Raw genomic sequence first — 24,706 nt, forward strand, 5'->3', positions numbered from 1 at the left:
CTGGTTGTGGGTTTTATCTGTCAAAGAAAAATCTTTTTTTTTTTAAGATTTTATTTATTCATGAGAGACACACACTCAGAGAGAGAGAGAGAGAGAGAGAGAGAGAGGCAGAGACACAGGCAGAGGGAGAAGCAGGCTCCATGCAGGGAGCCCGATGTGGGACTCCATCCCAGGTCTCCAGGATCACGCCCTGGGTGGAAGGCAGCGCTAAACCGCTGAGCCACCAGGGCTGCCCTGTCAAAGAAAATCTTAAAAAAAAAAAAAAGAGAGAGAGAGAGAAAAGAGAAATCAGGGGTGCTGGCAAGTGAAGATGTGGACTTCTCCCCCCCAAACCTGCCCCCATGTCTTCCCAGGATGGTGTCTGGGTCCGTGGCCTGTACCTGGAGGGTGCCGGCTGGGATAGGAAGAACTCCTGCTTGGTGGAGGCAGAACCCATGCAGCTTGTCTGCCTCATGCCCACGATCCACTTCAGGCCTACAGAAAGTCGAAAGAAGAGCGCCAAGGGTGGGATAGCTCCCTGGGACCCGCCTTCCCATCCTTAGTTTGGGTCCTAGTCCACCCTTGCCCCCCCTCCTGCCTGCTCTCCCAGAGGCTCTAGGGCTCTCACCCCCCTCCCCGTCTTTCCTCAGGCATGTACTCCTGTCCGTGCTACTACTACCCCAACCGGGCCGGCAGCTCCGAGAGAGCCTCCTTTGTCATCGGCATTGACCTTCGGTCTGGGACCATGCCCCCCGATCACTGGATCAAGAGGGGGACTGCTCTCCTCATGAGCCTGGACAACTGAGAGGGCCTCCTCTTCCTCCCCGCTGGAGGGAGGGTCGGGGACTCCAGGGACCAAGGCCGGACTTAACTGGGGGGTTGGCCGTGGCTGAATTTGTTGCCTAACAGCGACCGATGGCCAGTCGTGCTAGCCGTGAAGGTGGAAGAACTGTATTGGAACTCAGAGCAGTAAAACACTCTCAACCAGACGCCCTAACCGAGCCTCTCAATGGGGTGGGGGCTCGGGGAGGGAGGGAGGGAGTCTGGGCTTTGCAGAGGAAGGGAACTCCAGGGAACTGCTACAGGACCGGGAAGGGAGCTAGGGAAGTAGGAGGCTAGGAGATGGAGGGGGCGTGGCCCTGAACCCGCAGCAGGGCGGTGGGACCTAAATCGGGGTGTGGCTAAATTTCGGGGCTGGACCTGAGAGGGCGGGGTGGGGCTTACTTTGGAAAGGCGCGTGATCCGAATAGGGATTGTCAGGCAGGGATGGGGCCGGGCCCAGCACGTTGCGCCGCACCACCCGCACCTCGCATCCCGCACCCTACCCCGCACCTGCGCGGAGGCGAGTGGGACAGGCAGGGGGCGGGGCGGGGCCCGGGAGACGGACTCGGGCGCGAGGAGGGGCGGGACCACGAGGAGGGGGCGGGGCTGGGGCGCAGGGGGGGCGGTGTTTGTGTTGGAAAATCCAACTGCGCCACGGGGCGGAGCGGCCCCCCCGGCCCTGGCCTGGGAGAGGGGGGGCCCGCTCGACCCCCTGGGAGACCTCGGGGAGCATGAGCACCTGGGACACCCCAGAACCAGGTAACGGGGGGCTGCGGGGGCGTCTGGAGAGAGAGAAGCCCATCTCCGCGCAGGGGGGCGGGACGCCTGAGTCAGGACCGGTAGAGCTGGGGATGGAAGGTCGGGTCTCAGCAAAGGACCTGGCGAGACGACCGGGGCGCAGGATGCCAGGATTCCCTAGAGGGGGGCGGGGCGCTGTGGGGAAGAGCTGGGAGGCGGAACCCTTGGGTTCGAGTGTCCAGAGGGGCCTGCTAGGGCTCCGGGTCCCCCCTGGCTGGGATTCCCCTCCACGACACTGGGGCGTGGCGCGGCGGCCCCTAACGGAAGGGCAGGAGGGAAGGTCAGAGTCTGCAGCTGGGGCAGTGCGACGGTTCCCCGGGGGTCGGGTGGGGATGGGGCTCCGGGCCCGGGGCTCCCTCGGTGTCCCCCAGTTCTCCGCACCGTGAGGTGTGTGTGTGGCCTCAGCCTTGCCCCTGGCGCCGGCAGCCAGCCTCCGCGCGGCACCCCCGCCTCCGTGCAGTCCGCCGGCCCTCGCCAGCCGCTCCATTCCCGGTCCGACCCCACTTGGCCGCTCCTCGCCCGGCCCCGAGCCCAGCGCCGTGCGGACCTTCGCCGCGCAGCCACGAGATGGCGAGGGCGAGACGCGCGGCCCGAACCGCGGGAGCCGGGTGGGCGCGGTGGCCGGGAGAGCGGCAGCAGCCCCCGCCCGGCCCGAGGGACAGGTGGGCCGAGGTGGGCCGAGGTGCGCCGCCGACTTCCTGTCATCTTGGCCCCTCACAGGAAATTGTGGGCGGGAGGGCGAAGGGCGAAGGATGGGGAGGGGGCTGGGACTCAGTCTCCGCCTCCGCGGGCCCGGGTAAATAGCGGGGAGGGGGGCACGCGGCTAGGTTACTAAGCAACGCGCATTCGCTTCCAGTCCGCCGCAGCTGGTGGCGGTGACCTGGGGACCCGGCGGGGGGGGGCGACCGCTTCTCGGGAGCTGGAGAGCCGGGGAAGGACGGAGGGAGGCCGCGGGCCGGGCTGCGGCAGTGGAGGCGCGGCGGTCGTCGGAGGGAGGCGGGCCCCAGGCGCGGCCGCGAGCGGCGCTCCGCCGCCCTCCAAGGGGTTGCTTGCCTCGTTGCCGGAGTAACCGGAGAGCCGGGCTCCGGAGCAGGATTCCCGAACTCTCGCGTCCGCCAATCCGCTCCGGCGGACGTCCCTGACATCAGGGCCCCGGCAGCCAATACGGAGGGGGCCTCGTAGAGCGACTGGAAAGGGGGGGGAGTGGCGGAGGGAGGGGGGAGCTGCTCGGGACCCGCACGTGCACTCCCACACGCTCGCGCCCACCCCCCCTCCCTCCTCCGCACGCGCCCCGGTGCTCCCCTGCGCCTGCGCGGCGAGTCGGCGCACGCTGTTCACTGTCCCCCTCCCCAACCCGGTTTCTGGCTGTGTTGTTTGCAAACTAGTCCGGGGCCGCGCTCCTCGGGCCCTGGGGACCCAGACGTCTGGACGCGCCCGTCCTCGCTCGCTAGGTCTCGAACCGTTTGTACCCGGCCCGGCGTGGGAGGGGCCGGCTACCTGTTTCCCACCGCACCCTAGCTGGCGCCCCACTCTCCCAGGTGGGCTGGGCGGAGCTGTGGTTTCCGGCCCCTTCTGCTCCGCCGCCGCCTTTCCCGGGCTTGGGCTCCGGTTGCCTCCTCAGGAGGAGCGGACCGGGTATCGGCGCCCCTTCCCCGGCTGCTCGCACTCGGGCTCGGCGGCCGTGGGCGGCGGGGAGGACGCTGCAGGGAAGCCCCCGGCGGCCCGGGTGACTCCCGCCGGGCCTGCCGCCCCTCGTCCGCGTGGCTTCCTCCTTGGTGCATCCCGAAATCCCCCCACCCCTAACGTTCCTTCCGCGCTTGCTCTCGCGCTCTGCGAGCTCCCGGGGCTCCCCTCGGGCCGCGCGCCCTGCTCTCCGCGCGTCCTTCCCGGCTTCTCCCGGTTATATAACTCTTCCTCTCGCCGTGTCCTGGTTTCAACTCCACAGACTCCGCCCTGGAACGGCGCGGGGAGGGGCAGGAGAGTTGGGGACCCAGACGGGTTCCGGCGGGCTGCCGGCCGGGCCCCAGGGGAGCCCGCCGATGGGAGACGGAGCCCCGCGGGACCCGGCGCCCCGCCCCCCACCCGAGACCCCGCCCGGGGGAGAGAAGGCACAGTATCTGCGAGAGGCGTGTCGGGACTCCGTCAGAAATGTGGGTTGGGAGGTCAGGGGCTGGAGGCGGGGAGGAGGAGCGGAGAAGCCCGAGCCCCGGAACTGGAGCCGTGCTGGGGGTACGCGAGATAAAGGCAAGCCGCCCGGGTTCCTGCCCTCCCCTCCTTTTTGGGTTCCCAGAATTCCTAAGGCTATTTCCCAGGAAGCTTAGCCAAAGGCCCCTTTCCGCCCTAGGGGTCAAAGGTCTGTGTTAGAGGTGGCCTGGGATGATGTCACCAATGCACGTGCCCTGGGACTGTTGCCAGGCCAGAGGCCGCCTCCCCTGCCCACTCGCCGCCCCCACCCCTGCCCCGAGTCCAGTTCCAACCCCGTGCCATCTTTTCCCCCTCTCCCTTCCCTTGGCCTCAGCGGCCTGCAGGTGGGAAACCCTGGCCTGGAGTTTTGGGAGGGGGAGGGGCACGGGTGTGGTGTGGCCCTGAGACTTTGCCCCTTGGCTGGCTCCGGGAACCCCGGGTCACTTTTCCTCTCATTGGTACGGAGAGCGTTCCTTGCCAGCCCCCTGCTCTCCTTGAAAGAGCCTCCGAGCGTCTTTCTAATTTCCCACCTGCTGCCTTGCTGAGGGTCCTATTGCCCCCTCCTCATTCCGAGTTGAAGTGGGAGTGGTTGCAAGGTAGCTACTCCCGGGAGAAGAGTGTGTGCGCAATGGGGGTTCGCTGGACGGCAGCTCCTCTCTGACCTTAATCATTGACACCCCAACCGTGAAGGAAAGAGTCAGGAAACAGTATTAGACCAAAAAGTCCTTCTGAGGGAGTAAGATTTGGCTCATAGCTGCCAAGTGCCCTTCCCTCTTAAGTTTTGGGGTTTGGTTATGATATTGGCAAAATTTTGTTTTTCTTTTCAGGTACCTTAGAGCTTGGGCTGTCAGATCAGATCCAGATTCCCTTCCCAGCTCTGCCACTTAGTGGCTGTAGGGACTTGGAAAGGTCACCACCTCCCAGGGCCTCATATTCTTAATCTGGAAAATTTAAATATCAGTACATACCTTCTAGGCGATGGGGTGGTGGTGAGATAATTTATGCAGAGTACTTAGCACAGTGCCTGGCACAGAATAAATCCTGAACGGATGCTTGTTATGAAATGCTCATTCTTGTTAAATGGTGGTAGTTATTCTTTTTATGGTTATAGTTGTTAGGCCGGCTTTGGCTTCGGCCTGGCTGGGACCTCAGGAGTTCATTAGGGAGGAGTGGAGAGTTGGTGTTAATTTGGCGGGTGGGAGGGAGGGGGCTAGGGATTAGCGTCCACTGCTTTGTGCACTTTATTTGATGAGGGCTTTAGTCAGATTTGTATTGCTTTCTTTAGGAGTATTATTTTTTTCCCTCTCTTGGAGAAGAAACAGCTCACATTATTCCTCTGGCCGTGAAATAAAATAATTGTATTGTGGTTCTTGATTTTTAAGCAAGACCCCGATCCCCTCCCGTGTTGTTCTCTGGAGCCTTTCAATTTGGCAGAGGGACTCCACAGTTTTCTTTGCGGGGCCGGGGCTTGGCTGAGGGGTGTGTAAAAGGTTGGGTGGGTGGGTGGAGAGAGCCGAGTGCTGGGGGCTGGAGGGGGGGGCGGGTGGTTAAAGGAAGAGACCGGAAGGGAGGAGGAGGGAGCCTGCTGGTGGGGAGGGAGGGAGGGGAGGAGGAGGTGGAGGAGGAGGAGGAGGAGGAGGAGGAGGAGGAGGAGGGAGGGGGTTGGGGAGAGCCTGCTACAGTTCTTTGTTTGACTCCGGGACTCAGGGACGGGGAGGAGGAGGGAGGGAGGCAGAGGCTGCAAGCGCCGGGGCAGGCCCAGGAGGCAGAGGAGGGACCGTCTCCCCGCCCCCCCAGCCCCCACTCCCCCCCCTGCTGCTCCCCCCCTCCCTACCCGGACTCCGGGGGCACCGCCGGGGGACAGACACCCAGCAGGTAACCCCGGCCTGGCTGGCCCTTCCTTCTCGGGTTTTCCTCCACACCCTCCCGGATGACCCCTTTCCCCGTTTTCGTCCGGCCTTGCCTCCTTGCCCTCCCTGTACCGTCTCCCCCACTTGGGCTTGTCGCCTGCTGGCCGCGCCGCCGTCTCATGCAGCCACACAGCCTGTGCACCCCGGCTCTGCCTGCGGCACCTTTCGGGGCTCCGGCTCGCTTTGCTCTCCTTCCGACCTGTCCCCTGGGGCTCTGAGTAAGGAGGCAGTCCCTGTCCTTCCCTCCCCCCCCAACTCTGGCCCCTTTTCTCCTTCTAGCAGTCTCCAGGGGTGGGGAGAGAACCGGAATTTGGGGGGCCCACTGGGGAAGGGGCTATGAGTGCGTGCGGGGTGGGGGTGGGGGCTGCTGGAGACCTGGCTGCCTCTCTGTGTCCCTTTAAATGGCCCTCACATTTCTGGGGACTCTTGGGGGGGAGGTGGCCAGCCGCCTGCCTGGGGGGGCAGGGCCCTCGGTTTGTCCACACAATCAGGGGTGGTAATGATTTAAAGGGACAGCCTCGGTGTGGCCGCTGCCACCCGGTGCCGGCGGGAGGGGGAGCCGGCAGGCCGTGTCTGGGGAGGCAGGGCTGGTGAGCAGGGCATCTGAGGCTGAATCTGTTGTGGGGCCTGCCAGGTCTGGGATGGTGCTGCAGCTGGGACCTGCAAGGAGGGGTGACAGCTTGCGGGGGAGGGGGGCACTCAGCCTGGGCCTTCTCCTGGGCCCCACCTTTGGGTTCTTGGACTCCTTGGCCAAGAGTCCTTCAGTCCAGACTGGAGTCTGTGGGCCATCAGGTGGGGACCGCCGGCACATTTGCAGGTCCGAAGCCTGGCCTGGGCACATTGGCGCTGGCCCTTCAGCTTTCCCTTTTGTTGTTTGGCTCCATGCACAAGAAAGCCCCAGCCCCTCCCCCAGCTCCCCCTTCCCGTCCACATGCCCCCCCCAACACACACACCCACCCCAGCTGTTGGACAGATGAATTACAGCCTCCGGCTTGGGGCCAGGGCTGGTGAGGGATTAAAGCTCTGGGGCTGGCCCTTTAAATGGCTGGTGGCCCCTCCCCCACTCTGTGTCCAGATACCCCATACACACCCGGTGACCCCCTTGGCTGCCCCTCACTCCTTCTTTGGTCTGCCCTAAGGGCCTGCCACTCCTCTCTCTCTAGGCTAGACCCTTCCCAGCTCCCCCTTCCCCTGCCACAGGACCACAAACACAAATGCTACAGACTACACACACACACACACACACACACACACACACACACACACAGTTGTCCCACATTCTCAATGTCCCTGTCCAGAAGGTTCCAGCCTCAAGCTTCCTTCTCTAGCGTGAGAACTTTGCCCACCTGGCATCCCTCGCCTGCCACTGACCACTACCTGGCCCACGGGAGGGGCCCTGCATGGGTCAGAAGTAGCACCTCCCTTGGGGCTGTGTCATCACCCCAGGCAGCTTGCAGCACATTGCATCATGGAGGCTGGGGGCTGGAGGCCTGAGTCCCTGGGGCAGGGGGAAGGATGCGGGCTGGAAGGCCAGGGAATGGAGGGACTAGATTGGGAACCCAAGTGTCTGGGACCCTGAGGGCAGACAGCTGTGGCTAAAGAAGCAGCAACCATAGGTCTCTGAGGAGGGAGTTGGAGGTGAAAGGGCAAGAGTTAGGCCTGACCCTAGACGGACACCTGATTCTTGACCCTGGACTTCTGTTCAAAAGCCTAGCTTTTTGTCTGTGAGAGGAGGGGAGGGAGTGGGCCTCTGTCACCTTCTTGGGCCACAGAGAGGAAGGAGGTGATGGAGAAACAGGATATGGCCTTGAGGGGTGGGATGGAAGGGTGGCTTTCAGCAGAGGCCACTTCCAGACCCAGGCCCAGAGTCAGGGCCTCCTTCCAAGGGAGACTCCTCCTTGCTGGGCCCGTTCATCTAGTCTGGCCACCTGTGCTCCTCGCCAAGACCTGCCTGCACCCGCCTGGGGGAAGAGGAGGGGGCAGAGTCCAGAGGGTGGGGTTGACGGGTGTCTTGATAAGGTTAGGGAGGAAGCTGAGCAGAAGGCCGCTGAGGATCTGTAGGCCTGGGGCCAGGATGGAGGCCCCACTCAGATGCAGAGGTCAGGGGCAACTGGGGCTACTCTGGGACCAGGGGCTCCCAGCAGGAGGGTTCAGTCAGCAGAGAGATCGTGGATTGGGTGTCTGCCATGGACTTACACAGATGCCATGGCATGGCCCCCCTTCCTGTCCAGGCTGCTTCCGAAAGGGGAAGGCTGGAGGACCACTTTGGGGATGGCTTTTTCTGGTTGCCATGGAAACAGGTTCTCCCATCCCATCTGACCACCAGTGCCAGGTTTCTCCTCAATAAGAAGATAGGGAGCACAGGAAAATTCTTCAGTCTGGGAGACCCTACTTCTAACTGGCTTTTTTTCCCTTTTAGGTTCCCCCAGGCACCATGCCAGCCCCATAGTACCACTCACCCCACCCACTGTGGTCTGCTGCACCCCACCGCTGGGGCACTGGTTCCAATGAGACAGGGCACATCAGATTCCATCTGGTAAGTCCTGCCCCTGAGCGACACCTCCCCCTACCAGCTTGGTCCAACTCTGAACCACATGCTTGAAGAGCAGTGGTATGATCTGTATCGTGCCCACTCCTCAGAATGGTCCAGTCCAACTCTGAGCATCCCCCCACCATGTGGTGCTTGAGTGGTTCAGCCTTCCTGGTTTATGGAGCTCCCCTCTGTTGCCTCTGAATGGTTCAGCCCCCGTACTTCACCAGCCTCTCCACTACCACCAAAAAATCATCTCCCCGTCACCCCCCAGTGCTACAACTCAGTTGCTTATCGAATTGAATTGAGCCAGAGTTTGCAGGCAGCAAGATAGACGTTGAGCTGCCTTGGGGGGGGGTGGGTTTTCTTGAGGCAGGGGTGCCCTGTAAGAGTTGTTGAAGTCTGGTTTACGGATGGTGATTGGAAAGTGATGGGGAGAGGCACTGGAGGCCACTACCACCAGGGCCTGCTGTTGCCATGGCAATCGTGGAATTTCACCTTTCCTTCCAGAGTCCTTTCTGTACCATTCTGTCCCCACTGTACTACAGCATTTGCCCCCCCACACCCTCCATCTTCCATCTCCTCTGCTTGCCTCTGTTTCTGCTGGTCCTGTCTGAGGCTCTGGAGGACAGATCCTCCACCCCTCACTCTCTAGGAGAAAAGATGATACCTAAGCCAGGGACTTGAGTTCTCTGAGTGTGTGTCGCTTTTCTCCACTGCTCACTGAATTTTTGAGTGGGACTGTTTTCTTCTGTGTGTCTCTATTTGGCAAGATGGTTTGCACTTTGGGGTGCCTCAGTGGAATTGTGTTGAATGAATGTGTTAACTGAATGAGCTTTCTTGCCAAGAAAGGAATGGCTTCTGAGATCTGCTACACAGTCTCCTGCCCACACCTGCTCTAGAGGCCATGAGGCATTTGGGATGGTAGAGATGTCTGGGGTGGAACCCTGGGGTCAGGCTGGCCCAGGAGATAGCCTGTGAAGATAACACCAAGGGAGCCAGAATAGGACAGAGGCCTTCTAGAAGAATGGAAAGCATGAGGCCCTGGTTAGAAGCCCAGCTCTTCCACTCTCTTGTAGAGTGAACTTGACCAAGTTACCTAACCTCTCTGAGCCTCGATTTCCTCCTCTGTAAAATGGGGTAAAAAAAAAAAAGTACCTCCTACTTTAGGTTTGGGATGTTGGGGGGGTAATTTTAAAAATGTATGTAAAGTGCTTAACACAGTGCCAGGCATGTAATAAGTATTCACTAAATGCTAGCAATTATCATCATAATGGGAGCCGCAGGGAGCTGTGAGGATAAGCAAGGACCTTGAGGAATAGGACAGAACTTGATTGAAGGCAGACAGACGCCCAAATATTTGACTCAAACAGAAGGACCACTGATCCAGCAAGCCGGCAGGATTCAGGGGAGTGAGGCAGGGAGTCGGCAGGGTCAGCCGGCTCCAGTGTTTCCCAGACTCTGTTCGGGAGCATGAAGGCAAACACAGAAGGGCATGTGCAGAGACACACGTGATCACGCAAGTGATGCAGAGGCAGACCCAGACAAAAGACCGAGACAGGAGCCAGGCAGACACACAGACAGAGCCAGCCCCTCAGAGTCATGTAGACAGGCATAATGACAGGAGCGCGTCAGACACAGACACTGGAGGGGACCAGATGAGCAGATATGCAGGTGCACACAGCCGACTTGTCAGACACACTGGGGAACACAGCGGTCCAGTCAGAGGCAGACACAAGGCTCGCAGTGACACCGAGCGGGCCGGGGCCGGCACTGTCACTACGCGGTGGGGGCGGGGAGGGGCCGGCAGCGGGGGAAGGCTGGGGAAGGGAATCCCGAGCGGGCGGCCTGCCCGGGCGGCTGAGTCACAGCGGCGCCCCAGCCGGCGGCCCTCCCCTCCTCCGCCTTCCCCCCCTCCGCTCCACCAGGTAAGAAGCGAGCGTGTAACCCCTCGCTTCCATCGGGCAGAATGCGGCCTGGCGGGGAGTGGGACGCGGCGGGACCCCGGACCGGCCCCACCTCGGCGCGTCTGCCTGCCTGACTACGGCCTGCCGGGACGGCCGCGGCGGCGGGGTCCTGTCGGTGGCCGGCACGTGAGTCTGCGTGCGCACGTCTGGCCCCCAGCCCCGCGCCTCCCGAGCGCCGCGCGGAGGGGCTTCTCGAGCTCGAGCCGGGAGAGGGTTAAGTGGGTGTGATTGATGGAGTGGGTGTCTCTCTCCTCTCTCTCTCCTCTCTCTCTCTCTCTCTCTCCTCTCTCTCTCTCTCCCCTCTCTCTCTCTTTCTCTCTCTCGGGTCTCCAGGGGAGGGGGTCGGTTAAAGTCCCCGAGTCCAGGGCCCGGATGGAAGGGGCGGAGCTGGGCTCGGCCGGGAGTGCCCGGATGGAGAGGGCGTGGCCTCGGCGGGAGAAGCGTTAACCCTTTCTGGGCGGCTGGTGCCCGGCACCGCGCGGGCCGGGCGAGAGAGGCCGGAATGGAAGGTCCGCCCCAGAAGTACCGCGTCCTCCCCAGCCTGGCCCTGGCCGCGTACGTCTTCCTCCCTTCTGCCTTCGAGGAGTCTGTGGCTGTGTCTGTCTTTGTGCCTGCCCGTGGCCGTCCCCTCCCCTCGGTTAGTGCGGACGCAGGGAGTCGGGGAGGGCTATTCCTGCCGCCAAGCGAGAGTCGAGGGGAGAGTGGACCGCGAGCCACCGCCGGCGCCTGGGGAACAGGTGTGCGCGGGGCGTCGGGGCTGGCGGCGCGGCGGGGGGGGGGGCGTCGTGGGGAAGACGGGAGGGGAATTTCCGCGGGACCGGTGGTGAGCGGTGTGTGGGCTGAGTTGTGTCTGCCTCTGACTGTGTGTCTGTGTGTGTTCAGGGAGGCGGGGACTGAGTCAGTGGGAATAGGGGAAGGTTTTCTGGGTGACTCACGCTCTCCCCCCCCCACCCCGAGCCTGAATCAGACCCCGAGGGAGGGCTTTGTACGGGAGGCGGATGGGGCACGGGGTGGGGGTGGGGGGACAGTCAGGCGCCTGGGTCCCGGGTGGGGACAGGGATCGGAGGTTGTTGGCGAGAGTACGTGTGTGTTTAGTGAACAGGAAGTTTTTGTTCTCCGGTGAGGGCTGCTGCATTCTAAGTGGACAAAGGTGGAGAGGGGCTGGAGGGACGGGGCTCCGCGCTTTAGGGAGAGCTGAGTCAGTTCCCCGTGGGAAAGGGGAAGTGGTGGAGGGGAAGTGTCATCATCGCACTGGGGGAAGCTGCATTTCCTGGCAACTGCCGGCGCCCTGGGCATCTCTTCGCAAGCGGGGACCTGTTCTTCCGATGCCCGGACTCCCAGTACCCCCCCCCGTCCCGTCCCTCCCGCCCCCCGGCTTCCCATGCGTGCCCCGGGACTTGGGTGCGGGAACCTGGTCGCGGCTCCCCTTGACCGCCGTTAAGCGCTCCACTCGCCCCGGGGCTTGGGAACCGAGAGAAAGTCTTTGTGGTGACGAGAGAGAGTTGGGGGCAGAAACTCGACCAGAGCCGCGGAGGGGGGGTTTGCAGCGCCCAGACGTGAGCCGGCCTCGGCGGGGAGGGACGTGCTGGGGCCGGTGGGGTCCAAGCGCTCGCACATCAACAGACGACCTTGTCCGGCGGAGGGAAGCTGTTTTCAGCAGAAGCCCGCCTGCCCTTGCGGGCTGGGTGGAAATTTCCCCGCGGCGCACACTTCTCCGGGCGAGGGCGAACTTTCCAGCCGCCCCCAGCCCCGGGCCGCGCTCTCCCCCGGCTTCCTGCCCGGCGCTCGCTCCAGCTGGAGCGCTGGCCCCGCCCCCGCCGCTTTGTACTCTACGCTCGCCTCTCGCAGCTCTTTGTACTCTAGACTCTCAATGGACCGATCCCGGGAGCGGAGCCGGCTCCCTACCTGGGGGACGCCGGGTAGGCGCGGCGGAGGCGCGGGGACGGGGATCCTAGGCCCGCAGAGGCCACCGGGAAGAGCTGGGGCTGAAGGGAAGGTGCCTGCAAGGGGAGCACTGCGCCCGTCGTGGGTCGTGGAGGCACCAACGGGAAGGGGCGGGGGGTGGGGGGAGGCGAAGGAGGAAGTGAAACGGGCTCTGGGTTCTTTAAGGGAGTGGGCGGTGAGAGTGGGACAGGGGTGATGTCACCGCCTGTCGGGCCCCGCCCTCCTCCCTCCCAAAGGACCCCCCCTTACACTTACACACGCCGCTTCCGCTGCGCAAGTAGCCACGTCACGGGCAACCCCCGAAATCCCCCCTCCCTTGGGGGGCGGGGGCCACGTGGGCCGTGGGGAACCGCGTGGCCCCGACGGGGAAGGGCATAGAGGATACGGGAGCCACGCGAGAGGGGCCACTCGGGACCGCGGTGCGCGACTTCTCAGAAGTTGGGGGGATTGAAGATTTCGGTTTGGGGGGCCGCTAGGTATTGAAGATGTAGAGAGGTGGGGGGAGTGGAGGAGCTGGGGGAATTAGGTGCGAGGCGGCGGGGGGCTTGGCTGTGGATGGGATGGGGTCAGGCGCCGGGGGTGGAGCGCTCAGCTCGCGGCGCGGGCGGGCCCGGGTACCGGAGAAGTCGCCGTGACCCGGCCAGCCCGAGCACTTAGTTACAGGGGCGCTCGAGGTGGGAGCGAGGCACTGCGCGAGGGGAGGTGAGGAAGGGGGAGCGACGCCTTAGTCCGCGCGGGAGTCCGTGCCGGTCGTCGGTCTCACGGCGGCGGGGCGGGGGCCGCTGCGGGCGCTCCTGCGGGAACTACCGGTGGCTCCGTGGGTGCGTGGGACCCGTGGGTAGCGCCGTCCCCCAGGCCGGCCCAAGCGTGCGACCTGCCGCCGTCACCCGCGGGGGTCCCGGGCTCCGGCGGCCCGAGCGGCAGGTCCGAGATGGAGACTCTAGCTGGGAGCCGCGGGGTCACTGCGGGGTCACCCCGGGCCGAGCCCGTCTGACCGGCTCCGCCACCCCTCCTCCCCCGGCCGGCGGCGGCCGGGCTAACCTGGCTCCCATTGGTCCCGGCCAGGCTGTTACTGAGGCGGAGACACGGGTGATGATTGGCTGTCTGGGGAGAGAGGAAGTTTTGTGATTGGCCGGATCTCAAGAGCTCGCCGACGCCGTGAGAGGACGCTCCCACGGAGGCCGGGTAAGCCGCCAAGGTGCTGGTGCTGCCGGTCCTCCCCGGGGCTCCGGACCGCGGGGCTGCGGGCTCCCGGCCCGCTCCCCTCCGCCGGCCGCCCGCCTTCCCTCCCGGACCGCTGGGGGCTCTGCGGGCGGCGGGGGTCCGTTCTTGGGGGAAGCCGGGGCGGGACCCTTGGTGCAGATGACCGCTGGCCAGCCCCTGGGCCTCAGGTGAGTGCTGGCCAGCTCCCCTCACTCCTCCTCCTCCCCTCTGTAGAGTTGTCTGTGAACGGCCCCAGCGGCCATCTGGGGGCAGCGGGCACTCCTGTCAGAGCAGCTGGAGCGGACCATCGCCCCCGAGAGCTGGGGCAGGGGGCCGTGCCCGATCTCCAGGGCTCCTGGGGCCACTGCTGACCTGGTAAGGGAAAGACTGGGACAGGGTTGGCGGGGTGCATCCGGCCGGCTCAAGCTGCGCCCCCACTGACAGCGTCATCTCTTCTCCCTGGCTCAGGCTGGATGCATCGGGCAGTGGACCCTCCAGGGGCCCGCGCTGCACGGGAAGCCTTTGCCCTTGGGGGCTTGAGCTGTGCTGGGGCCTGGAGCTCCTGCCCGCCCCATCCCCCTCCTCGTAGCGCATGGCTGCCTGGAGGCAGGTGAGAACTTGGGGTCTGTCTCCAGGCACCCCTTTTCCCATCCCCTTGGCTCCTCAGTCCCTGTCATTCTCTGGGTTTTTGCCATTCCGCACAGCCCTTGGCTGCTTTCTTTTGGCCTCTCAGGCTCCTCCTTTCTAGGTAGGGACAGGACTACTTTATCTTGCTGTATGCTAACAGCCATTCTCTCTCTAGGTGCTCTGCCAGCATCGGGCAGCCCCCACTCTCTGCTCCCCTACCCCCTTCACATGGCAGTAGCTCTGGGCACCCCAACAAACCGTATTATGCTCCAGGGTGAGTAAGGAGTTAAAGGTGCTGGGGACAGGTGGTAAGTCTGGAGCCCTGGGAAGAGTTCCCCAAGCCTCACCAACCCCCACAACCCCTTCTGCTCTTTAGGACCCCCACCCTGAGACCCCTCCATGGGAAGCTGGAATCTCTGCATGGCTGCGTGCAGGCATTGCTCCGAGAGCCAGCTCAGCCAGGGCTGTGGGAGCAGCTTGGGCAGCTGTACGAGTCCGAGCACGATAGTGAGGAGGCCATTCGCTGCTACCACAGCGCCCTTCGATACGGAGGAAGCTTGGCTGAGTTGGGGCCCCGCATCGGGCGACTACAGCAGGTGGGATGAGGCAGGCCCCGGGGGAGCCCGAACTGTGCCTCTGCACCAGGACCCTCATCTTCATTTTCCGCTTCTGCCCCCAGGCCCAGTTCTGGAACTTTCATGCTGGCTCCTGCCAGCACCGAGCCAAGGTCCTGCCCCCACTGGAGCAAGTGTGGAACTTGCTGCACCTCGAGGTGAGACTGGGGGCTGGACTGGGCTAGTGGGGAGGTGCCCCGGGCTGGGGCTGCAGCTGTGCCATTCTCTCTCTTGTTTGTCTCCAGCACAAGCGGAGCTATGGGGCCAAGCGGGGAGGCCCCCCAGTGAAGCGAGCTGCTGAACCCCCTGTGGTACAGCCTGTGCCTCCCGCAGCGCTCTCAGGCCCCTCGGGGGACGAGGGCCTCAGTCCTGGAGGCAAGCGCAGGAGAGGCTGCAGCTCAGAGCAGGTATGGTTGTGTGTGACCAGGCAGGCAGCCAGCATACAGGGCTGGGGCGCGGAGCAGGGGTTCTCACACTCCCTTTCCTTCTAGACTGGCCTTCCCCCAGGGCTGCCGTTGCCTCCACCACCACTGCCACCGCCGCCACCACCGCCACCGCCCCCCCCACCCCTGCCTGGCCTAGCCACTAGCCCTCCATTTCAGCTGACCAAGCCAGGGCTGTGGAGTACCCTGCATGGAGACGTCTGGGGCCCTGACCGCAAGGGTTCGGTGCCCCCAGAACGCCAGGTAAGCACCTACCTGTTTATTGTTTTTCATCTCTCAAGCGCGAGGTCCATGCCCTGCATTCCTCACCTGTGGTCCTCCTTCCTCTCCTACAGGAGCAGCGGCACCCGCTGCCCCACCCGTATCCATACCCGGTTCCGGCCTATACCACGCACCCCCCTGGCCACCGGCTGGTCCCGGCCGCACCCCCAGGCCCCGGCCCCCGCCCCCCAGGAGCAGAGAGCCATGGCTGCCCGCCTGCCACCCGTCCCCCCGGAAGTGACCTTAGAGAGAGCAGAGTTCAGAGGTCGCGGATGGACTCCAGCGTTTCACCAGCAGCAACCACCGCCTGCGTGCCTTACGCCCCTTCCCGGCCCCCTGGCCTCCCCGGCACCACCACCAGCAGCAGCAGTAGCAGCAGCAGCAGCAGCAGCAGCAGCAGCAACACCGGTCTCCGGGGCGCGGAGCCGAACCCAGGCATCGTGAGTGCCCGCAGCGGGCAGAGTGAGGCGCTGGGCCTCCGGGAACTCTAAGGAGATGGGGAGTGGCCAGAACAGCCCTCTGACTGGTGCTTCCCCCCATTCTCTGCCTGCAGCCCGGCGCTGACCATTACCAAACTCCCGCGCTGGACATCTCCTCCCACCAAGGCCGCCTGGGGCCCTCGGCGCACAGCAGTCGGAAACCGTTCCTGGCGGCTCCCGCTGCCACTCCTCACCTGTCCCTGCCACCTGGACCCCCGTCACCTCCTCCACCACCCTGTCCCCGCCTCCTACGCCCCCCACCACCTCCTGCCTGGCTGAAGGGCCCGGCTTGCCGGGCAGCCCGCGAGGATGGGGAGATCTTAGAGGAGCTCTTCTTTGGGGCTGAGGGACGCCCCCGCCCTCCCCCACCACCCCTCCCCCACCGCGAGGGCTTCTTGGGGCCTCCGGCTCCCCGCTTTTCTGTGGGCACTCAGGATTCTCACACCCCTCCCACCCCCCCAGCCACCAGCAGCAGCAGCAGCAACCATGGCAGCCACAGCAGCAGCCCTACGGGGCCTGTGTCCTTCCCTCCGCCTCCCTATCTGGCCAGAAGTTTGGACCCCCTTCCGCGGCCCCCCAGCCCCACACTGAGCCCCCAGGACCCACCTCTTGCACCCTTGACTCTTGCCCTGCCTCCAGCTCCTCCCTCCTCCTGCCACCAAAATACCTCAGGAAGCTTCAGGCGCCCGGAGAGCCCTCGGCCCAGGGTCTCCTTCCCAAAGACCCCCGAGGTGGGGCCGGGGCCATCCCCAGGCCCACTGAATAAAGCCCCCCAGCCTGTGCCGCCCAGGGTTGGGGAGCTGCCTGCCCGAGGCCCACGGCTCTTCGATTTTCCCCCTACCCCACTGGAGGACCAGTTTGAGGAGCCGGCTGAATTCAAGATCCTCCCTGACGGGCTGGCCAACATCATGAAGATGCTGGACGAATCCATTCGCAAGGAGGAGGAGCAGCAGCAACAGGAGGCAGGCGTGGGCCCCCCGCCCCCGCTGAAGGAGCCCTTTCCATCTCTGCAGCCTTCATTCCCCAGTGACACAGCCCCAGCCACCACGGCAGCCCCGGCAGCCACCGCTACCACCACCACTGCCACCCAGGAAGAAGAGAAGAAGCCACCACCAGTCCTGCCACCGCCGCCGCCTCTTGCGAAGTTCCCACCGCCCCAGCCCCAGCCCCCACCGCCGCCCCCGCTACCCCCAGCAGCCAGCCCAGCCAGCCTGCTCAAATCCTTGGCCTCCGTGCTGGAGGGACAGAAGTACTGTTACCGGGGGACCGGAGCAGCTGTTGCCACCCGGCCCGGGCCCTTGCCCACCACGCAGTATTCCCCCGGCCCCCCGTCAGGTGCTACCGCCCCGCCGCCTGCCTCGGCGGCCCCCAGCGCCCGGGGCTCCCCGCAGCCCTCTGCTTCCTCGTCATCTCAGTTCTCTACCTCAGGCGGGCCCTGGGCCCGGGAGCGCAGGGCGGGCGAAGAGCCAGCCCGAGGCCCCACAGCCCCTGCCCCACCGCCGCCACCGCCCCCACCCCTGCCTCTGCCTCCTGCTCGATCTGAGTCTGAGGTGCTAGAAGAGATCAGTCGGGCTTGTGAGACCCTCGTGGAACGGGTGGGCCGGAGCGCCGCAGACCTGGCCGGCCCGGTGGACACGGCAGGCCCGGTGGACAGTGGGACAGAGCGGCTGTTGCCTCCTGCCCAGGCCCGGGAGGAGGGTGGCGGGGCAGTGGCAGCAGCAGGACCTGGCAGTGGCAAGCGGCGGCAGAAGGAGCATCAGAAGGAGCACCAGAAGGAGCATCGGCGGCACCGGCGAGCTTGTAAGGACAGCACGGGTCGGCGGCCCCGAGAGGGCAGAGTGAAGACCAAGGCCAAGGCCCCCAAAGAAAAGAGCCGCCGGGTGCTGGGCAACCTGGACCTGCAGAGTGAGGAGATCCAGGGGCGTGAGAAGGCTCGGCCCGATCTCGGCGGGGCCTCCAAGGCCAAGCCACCCGCAGCCCCGGCCCCTCCACCAGCTCCTGCACCTGCTGCCCAGCCCACACCGCCCTCCGCTCCCACACCAGGGAAGAAGGCCCGGGAGGAAGCGCCGGGGCCCCCTGGGGTCAGCCGGGCTGACATGCTGAAGCTGCGCTCGCTTAGTGAGGGGCCCCCCAAGGAGCTGAAGATCCGCCTCATCAAGGTGGAGAGCGGTGACAAGGAGACCTTTATTGCCTCTGAGGTGGAAGAGCGGAGGCTGCGCATGGCGGACCTTACCATCAGCCACTGCGCTGCCGACGTCGTGCGGGCCAGCAAGTAAGTCAGGGGCAGGCACCCAGGAGGCTCCCCCACCTGTCCCCACACCTGCCTTGTTGCCCTGGTATCCCTGCACTCCGTCTCTGTCCTCCCACAGGAACGCCAAGGTGAAAGGGAAGTTTCGAGAGTCCTACCTTTCCCCCGCCCAGTCTGTGAAACCCAAGATCAACACTGAGGAGAAGCTACCCCGGGAAAAACTCAACCCACCCACCCCCAGCATCTATGTACGTGTGCCTCTTGCACGCTCAGAACCACCCTTGCCACCGGGTTCTCAGCCAGGGGCTGGGTGGGGGACCCTCAGGCCCTGAGCCTGAGACCCGGCTCTCACCCCTGTCCATCTCCTCACACCTCAGCTGGAGAGCAAACGGGACGCCTTCTCACCCGTGCTACTGCAGTTCTGTACGGACCCTCGAAATCCCATCACCGTGATCCGGGGCCTGGCGGGCTCCCTGCGGCTCAGTGAGTGGGGAGAGGACAGGAGGGTGTGGGGAAGAGGCCTCTGAGGGCTGCCCCTGTACTTGGGGACCCCTGCCAGGGCCTATCATGAGCTCTTGGTCACCTGTAGGCCATATCTGAAGAGTGCTCAGAGGGATGGGTCTGCGGGCCTCGGGCTTGTCTCCCAGCTGTTTGTCCCAGCTGTTTGCACTGGGGATGGATCCCAGGACCTGGTTAGAGTCACTTTTGGTTTTCTTGGTTGATTATAGGAGAAGGGTACAGATGATACAGAACCCACAGGTTTGGGGTTTTCCCTTTTTCAAACCTTTTATTGTGCAAAATTTCAGACAGAGGTACATACACAGAAAGGGAAACCACGTAGAAACAAAAATTCTGTTTTTTCTATCCCGGTAGCATCCTCTATCTCCACATACCCTCCCTTCTCCCCACTGAGTTATTTGAAACATATTCTAGGCTGTCACGTGACTAAATCTCTTGTGGAAGCCAACGATAACTTAAGGAAACCTGCATGCGTAGAGCGCTCTTGTGTGCACACCGACAATTCTGGTGGAGGGGCCCAGCAGCAGTGGGAGAAAGGGGGTTGCAGGTGACCCAGATGAAGGCCAGGCCCCCAGAGCCAAGCCTCCCAGCTGCCTGTGGGCCTGGGCTTGTGGCCCGTGCTTCCTGGGCTGAGCCCGTCAGAGGCCCACCCCCCGCCCTCTGCCCCTGCCCCAACGCACTGCCTGGTCCTCCCTTGCAGACTTGGGCCTCTTCTCCACCAAGACGCTGGTGGAGGCAAGCGGCGAGCACACGGTGGAGGTGCGCACGCAGGTGCAGCAGCCCTCCGATGAGAACTGGGATCTGACGGGCACGCGGCAGATCTGGCCCTGCGAGAGCTCCCGTTCCCATACCACCATTGCCAAGTATGCGCAGTACCAGGCCTCATCCTTTCAGGAGTCCCTGCAGGTGAGGGGGGTGGTGGAGGCAGGTGGTCCGGATCGTAGGCGGAGGGATGGGGGGCACCCCCTGGATAGGCACTGACCCACTCCTGCGCTCCTCTCACACCCTCGCGGCCAAGCAGGAGGAGAAGGAGAGTGAGGATGAGGAATCTGAGGAGCCCGACAGCACCACAGGAACCCCTCCCAGGTGGGTCCGGTTCGGCCCTCCCCTCCCTGACTCCTTCCTTCCTTCGGTGCTTCTCCACCAACCCCTGCTCTCTGCCCCCGGCAGCAGTGCACCGGACCCGAAGAACCATCACATCATCAAGTTTGGCACCAACATCGACCTATCCGATGCCAAGAGGTCGGTGAGGTCGGGCCTGTTGTGCTGCTGGGTGGGCAGAGTTGGGTGGGGGTCGCGCCTCACTTCTGTTGCACCCTGAACCCCGCAGGTGGAAGCCCCAGCTGCAGGAGCTGCTCAAGCTGCCCGCTTTCATGCGGGTCACATCCACTGGCAACATGCTGAGCCACGTGGGCCACACCATCCTGGGCATGAACACCGTGCAGCTGTACATGAAGGTCCCTGGCAGTCGAACTCCAGGTGCGCTTCTAGGCGTGGCGCGCGCGCTGCAGGGGCTAGGGGGGTCGGGGGCGGGGCTGCCGCCGGCGCTCCTCCGCCAGCCAATGAGAGCGCGAGGGCGGGCTGGGCGCGGAGCGCAGGCTCCGCTCTGGCCAGCCACGCCGTACTCTGTCGCCCCCCGCAGGCCACCAGGAGAACAACAACTTCTGCTCCGTCAACATCAACATCGGGCCAGGCGACTGCGAGTGGTTCGCGGTGCACGAACACTACTGGGAGACCATCAGCGCCTTCTGCGACCGGTGCGCGCCGCCCCGGCCCCTGCCCTGCAGACCTGACCCTGGGTGCCCCGGACTTCACCTGACCCTGTGACCACCCCGCAGGCACGGCGTGGACTACCTGACCGGTTCCTGGTGGCCAATCCTGGATGACCTCTATGCTTCCAACATCCCTGTGTACCGCTTCGTGCAGCGCCCCGGAGACCTCGTGTGGATTAATGCGGGCACCGTGCACTGGGTGCAGGCCACTGGCTGGTGCAACAACATCGCCTGGAACGTGGGGCCCCTCACCGGTGAGAGGGTGGGGCCCTTAGGGAGTGATCGCAGCGCGGGGTGGAGGAGGGGGGTGGTGGGAGCTGGCCACAGCTGGGAGGGGAAGGGCCTGCCCCTCACCCCATCCCCGCTGCCCGGTGGGCCTGGCAGCCTCAGCGTCCCCCTCCGGCCCGCAGCCTATCAGTACCAGCTGGCCCTGGAACGATACGAGTGGAACGAGGTGAAGAACGTCAAATCCATCGTGCCCATGATTCACGTATCCTGGAATGTGGCTCGTACGGTCAAAATCAGCGACCCGGACTTGTTCAGGATGATCAAGTGAGGGCCCCACGGGGGGAGGAATCCCTCTCCACCTCACCTGGCCAGGCTCTCGTTCTACCATTCTACTTGTCTGATTCCACCCCTGCCCCCCTGCCCTGCGCTGTTCCTGGGCCCCCGGGGCAGACCACAGGGACCCACCCCCAGGCGCTTGCCGGTTCCAAATAGATACAAACCCCATCACCTGTCGGGGACCGGGCCCCTCCCCACCTGTGGCCTGACCGCCACCAACAACCCCCCCACCGCGCGCAGGTTCTGCCTCCTGCAGTCCATGAAGCACTGCCAGGTGCAACGCGAGAGCCTGGTGCGGGCCGGGAAGAAGATCGCCTACCAGGGCCGGGTCAAGGACGAGCCCGCCTACTACTGCAACGAGTGCGACGTGAGTGGGCCCGCCCCTGCCCCTCCCCCTTCCCCTCCCCCGGGAGCTGTCCTCTTGCTGACGGCCCCCTGCCCGCCTCCTGCGCCCGGCCCCAGGTGGAGGTGTTCAACATCCTGTTTGTGACGAGCGAGAACGGCAGCCGCAACACGTACCTCGTGCACTGCGAGGCCTGTGCGCGGCGCCGCAGTGCGGGCCTACAGGGCGTGGTGGTGCTGGAGCAGTACCGCACCGAGGAGCTGGCGCAGGCCTACGACGCCTTCACGCTGGTGAGCACCGGGGCGGGTGGGCAAGAGGTGTGGGCCAGGCGTGGGGGCCGCTGTGCCCCGCCCCCGCTGAGCCCGCCGCCTGCTCTCTCCCGGCAGGCCCCCGCCAGCACGTCGCGATGAGGCCGGACGCCCCGCACGCCCGCAGGCGCCGCGGGGCCACCAGCACACGCCTGGGCTGGACCTAGGTCCCGCCTCTGGCCGGGAAGGGGGTCGGGCCCAGCCCTTCCACCCCATTGGCAGCTCCCCTTCACTTAATTTATTAAGAAAGTTTTTTGTTTTTTGTTTTTTGTTTTTTTTTTAACAAATACGAGGAAAAAAGGAAAAAAAATGGGAGACGGGGGAGAGGGCTGGCAGCCCCTCGCCCACCAGCGCCTCCCCTCACCGACTTTGGCCTTTCTAGCAACAGACACAAGGACCAGGCTCCGGCGGCGGCGGGGGTCACATACGGGTTCCCTCACGCCTGCCAGCCGCCAGACCGCCCGGCGCGCAGCCCGGCGCAGATGCACGCGGCTCGTGTATGTACATAGACGTTACGGCAGCCGAGGTTTTCATGAGATTCTTTCTATGGGCTTTACCCCTCCCCCAGAACCTCCTTTTTTACTTCCAATGCTAGCTGTGATCCCTGTACATGTCTCTGTTTATTCACTCGGTTATGATTTGTACTTTCTGGGTTTTTTTTGTTTTTTGGTTTTTAATTTATAACAGTCCCACTCACCTCTATTTATTCATTTTTGGGAAAACCCGATCTCCCGCACCCCCCTCCCCAAGCCATCCTGCCCGCCCCTCCAGGGACCGCCCGTAGCCGGGCTCTCCTTGCCCCCCCCAGTGTGTGTCTGGGCCCGGCCCGTCCGTCTCTGCCCGCGGCTCCAGCCGGGTTCTCATGGTGCTCAAACCCGCTCCCCTCCCCGACGTCCTGCACTTTCTCGGACCAGGCCCCCACTCCCGACCCGACCCCAACCCCACCTGAGGGTGAGCGACTCCTGTACTGTAGGGGAAGAAGTGGGAACTGAAATGGTATTTTGTAAAAAAATAATAATAATAATAAATAAATAAAAAAATTTAAAGTTTTAAAGAAAGAACTATGAGGAAAAGGAACCCCGTCCTTCCCAGCCCCGGCCAATTTTAAACACACGGACCTTCCCCTTCCCTACCCACTCCCGCCCCCTTTTCTTTTCAAAGCGTGAACCAGCCCAGGGCCAGGGCCTCACTGGGGCAGGGACACCCCGGGATGAGTTTCTCTGGGGCTTGATTTTTGTTTCGTCGGTGGTTTTTTCTCCCACGCTGGGGCTGCGGTCGGGTGGGGGGTTTACAGTCCCGCCCCTCGCACTGCACTGTCTCTCTGCCCGAGGGGCAGAGGGGTCTTCCCAACCCTATCCCTATTTTCGGTGATTTTTGTGTGAGAATATTAATATTAAAAATAAAATCAGAGAAAAACATTTGGTTTTGACAACGTGCTCATGTTGGCGGGGCGCGCCCCGGCGGGGGGGGGGGGGGTGCTATGGGACCAACTGCACAGACCCCGGCGGCCGAGCCCCTCCCCAGGCGCCTGTGGAATGTCCAGAGCGCCGGTCCGCTCCTCGGTCTGGGGTGGGGGGGTGCCTAATCCCGGCGCCGCATTCCAGGATAAGGGGGGGTGGGGAGAGGCTGGGCCGGGGGAGGGGCAGGAAGGAGCGCTATAAGGGCTGCGGCCCCGGCGGGCGGGAGCCAGGCCGGCCATGGCGGAGGTCCCCGGGGCGCAGCGCCCCGCTCCCGGCGGCGGCCCGGAGCCCCGGGACCCCCTGGACTGCTGGGCCTGCGCGGTGCTGGTCACGGCCCAGAATCTGCTGGTGGCCGCCTTCAACCTCCTGTTGCTGGCGCTGGTGCTGGGGACCATCCTGCTGCCCGCCGTCACCATGCTAGGTTTCGGCTTCCTCTGCCACTCCCAGGTGAGCACGCGGGCCCTCGTGGGGAGGGGGGCGCAGGGGTCCGCGGGCCAGGGCCCGACGCCTCGTCTCCTCCTGCAGTTCCTGCGCTCCCAGGCGCCCCCCTGCACCGCGCACCTGCGGGACCCGGGCTTCACGGCCCTGCTGGTCACCGGATTCCTGCTCCTCGTGCCGCTGCTCGTGCTGGCCCTGGCCAGCTACCGCCGCCTGTGCCTGCGCCTCCGCCTGGCCGACTGCCTCGTGCCCTACAGCCGAGCTCTGTACCGGCGCCGGCGCTCCCCGCAGCCGCGGCAGACCCGGGCCTTGCCGGGCACCCAGGCCGGCCCCACGTCAGGAAAGGTCTGGGTCTGAGGATCCTCTCGAGTCAAGAGCCACCCCGACGACCACCCCCCACCCCCCGTCTCTCAGTCTCCCCGAGAACTTGAAGCCCAGGGGTCGCCCGACCTACCCCGCCCCCACCCCAGCCTAAGCCGGGGCCCAGCATCCCTTCGAAGAACTGCTATGCATCTACGGACCCAAAGCTGGCGGAAATCCGCCACACCCCGGAAAACCCACGTTCCTCCTGCTACCTAGATCCGAATCCTGAACATCTGGGCTGGACCCTACACACACTCCACCACTCCACCCTTCCCTTCCCCCGCCCTCGTCGTTGGGACCACTCAGCCTCGTGTCCTCTTCTGGTGCAGCTCCTCTAGTATTTACGGGCTGGGGGGGTGAGGTTGGAGGGGAAGGAGTGACCACACATCAAATAAAGAGTGAACTGAACGCGTTCCCGGGATCCTGTGAACAGAGGGATTGCACACGTCCTGTCACTCCTGCCTGGTGCCCATAGGCAGGAAACAACACGGGGTGGGGGGCCAGGGCTCCAGAGCGCATCCTTCAGCCTCCCCGCCTCCCTTATCGCGTTAGCCCGTTCTTCCTGGCTAGACCCCAGAGCTCCGTCCCTGACCCTAGAGTCACCTCCCCCTCAATAGAGGCCTCTGTCGCCTGCCCTGCTCCCCCTTGGGGACCCGAGCCCGTTCTCTGACCCCAGCTTGGAGGAACTCGGGTGTTGCCAGGCCGGGAAGGGAAACAATGGGCCTTCCGGAGCAGGATGACACCCCCTCCAGCCACAATTCTGGAGCAGCAGCGTGGGAGGGAAGATGGAGGGGCCCACCCTGGGGCCTGCTGGTCCTTAGTGCATCCCCACCCCCGAACCGGAGGGAGCCTTTGGCTGCCCCACACGGCCAGGTAGGCAAAGGAGAGTTGAGAGTGCTCCCGACATCCCAGCCACACTCGGACACCAGG

The 24,706-nt window shown here is 64.2% G+C and overlaps 3 protein-coding genes and 1 long non-coding RNA gene across 18 annotated transcripts in view; 3 read left to right on the forward strand and 1 right to left on the reverse strand.

Annotated features, from left to right (window-relative positions):
- Nucleotides 1-968, forward strand: part of DNAH2 (dynein axonemal heavy chain 2) — an 87,619-nt gene extending 86,651 nt beyond the window's left edge. For both annotated transcript variants that reach the window (XM_025428482.3, XM_049110163.1), the window contains 2 exons: nt 354-504; nt 630-968. In XM_025428482.3, coding sequence (XP_025284267.3) covers nt 354-504; nt 630-784 — 306 coding nt within the window. In that variant the 3' untranslated portion in view covers nt 785-968. The remainder of the gene's footprint in view (nt 1-353; nt 505-629) is intronic.
- On the reverse strand, nt 40-2,821 carry LOC112647434 (uncharacterized). The gene is made up of 3 exons (XR_003128323.3): nt 1,981-2,821; nt 381-474; nt 40-248 (listed from the first exon to the last, which is right to left on the reverse strand). It is a non-coding gene; the product is annotated as an uncharacterized LOC112647434 (long non-coding RNA).
- KDM6B (lysine demethylase 6B) lies at nt 1,404-22,933 on the forward strand. Of its 14 annotated transcripts, none has more exons than XM_049110167.1 (24): nt 1,404-1,560; nt 8,113-8,229; nt 13,200-13,319; nt 13,572-13,712; nt 13,806-13,947; nt 14,140-14,238; nt 14,341-14,560; nt 14,644-14,736; nt 14,824-14,985; nt 15,070-15,264; nt 15,357-15,722; nt 15,836-18,033; nt 18,131-18,257; nt 18,387-18,492; nt 19,229-19,434; nt 19,550-19,614; nt 19,699-19,770; nt 19,859-20,007; nt 20,171-20,285; nt 20,367-20,554; nt 20,711-20,852; nt 21,105-21,231; nt 21,327-21,497; nt 21,594-22,933. In XM_049110167.1, the coding sequence occupies exons 5-24, from the start codon at nt 13,811-13,813 to the stop codon at nt 21,615-21,617; spliced, it is 4,962 nt and encodes a 1,653-aa protein (XP_048966124.1). In that variant the 5' UTR covers nt 1,404-1,560; nt 8,113-8,229; nt 13,200-13,319; nt 13,572-13,712; nt 13,806-13,810; the 3' UTR covers nt 21,618-22,933. The 14 variants fall into 14 exon arrangements, with proteins under 14 accessions (XP_048966124.1, XP_048966135.1, XP_048966136.1 ...); XM_049110178.1 differs by having other exon boundaries at nt 19,702-19,770; XM_049110179.1 differs by having other exon boundaries at nt 15,181-15,264.
- A 248-nt stretch (nt 22,934-23,181) lies between these two features.
- On the forward strand, nt 23,182-24,184 carry TMEM88 (transmembrane protein 88). Its single transcript, XM_025428516.3, has 2 exons — nt 23,182-23,422; nt 23,501-24,184. Exons 1-2 carry the CDS (start codon nt 23,213-23,215, stop codon nt 23,768-23,770), a joined length of 480 nt encoding a protein of 159 aa, XP_025284301.1. The 5' UTR covers nt 23,182-23,212; the 3' UTR covers nt 23,771-24,184.
- The last annotated feature ends 522 nt before the right edge of the window (nt 24,185-24,706 follow it).

The sequence above is a fragment of the Canis lupus genome, chromosome 5 (assembly GCF_003254725.2).
Source record: "Canis lupus dingo isolate Sandy chromosome 5, ASM325472v2, whole genome shotgun sequence".
Taxonomy (NCBI): Eukaryota; Metazoa; Chordata; class Mammalia; order Carnivora; family Canidae; genus Canis; species Canis lupus.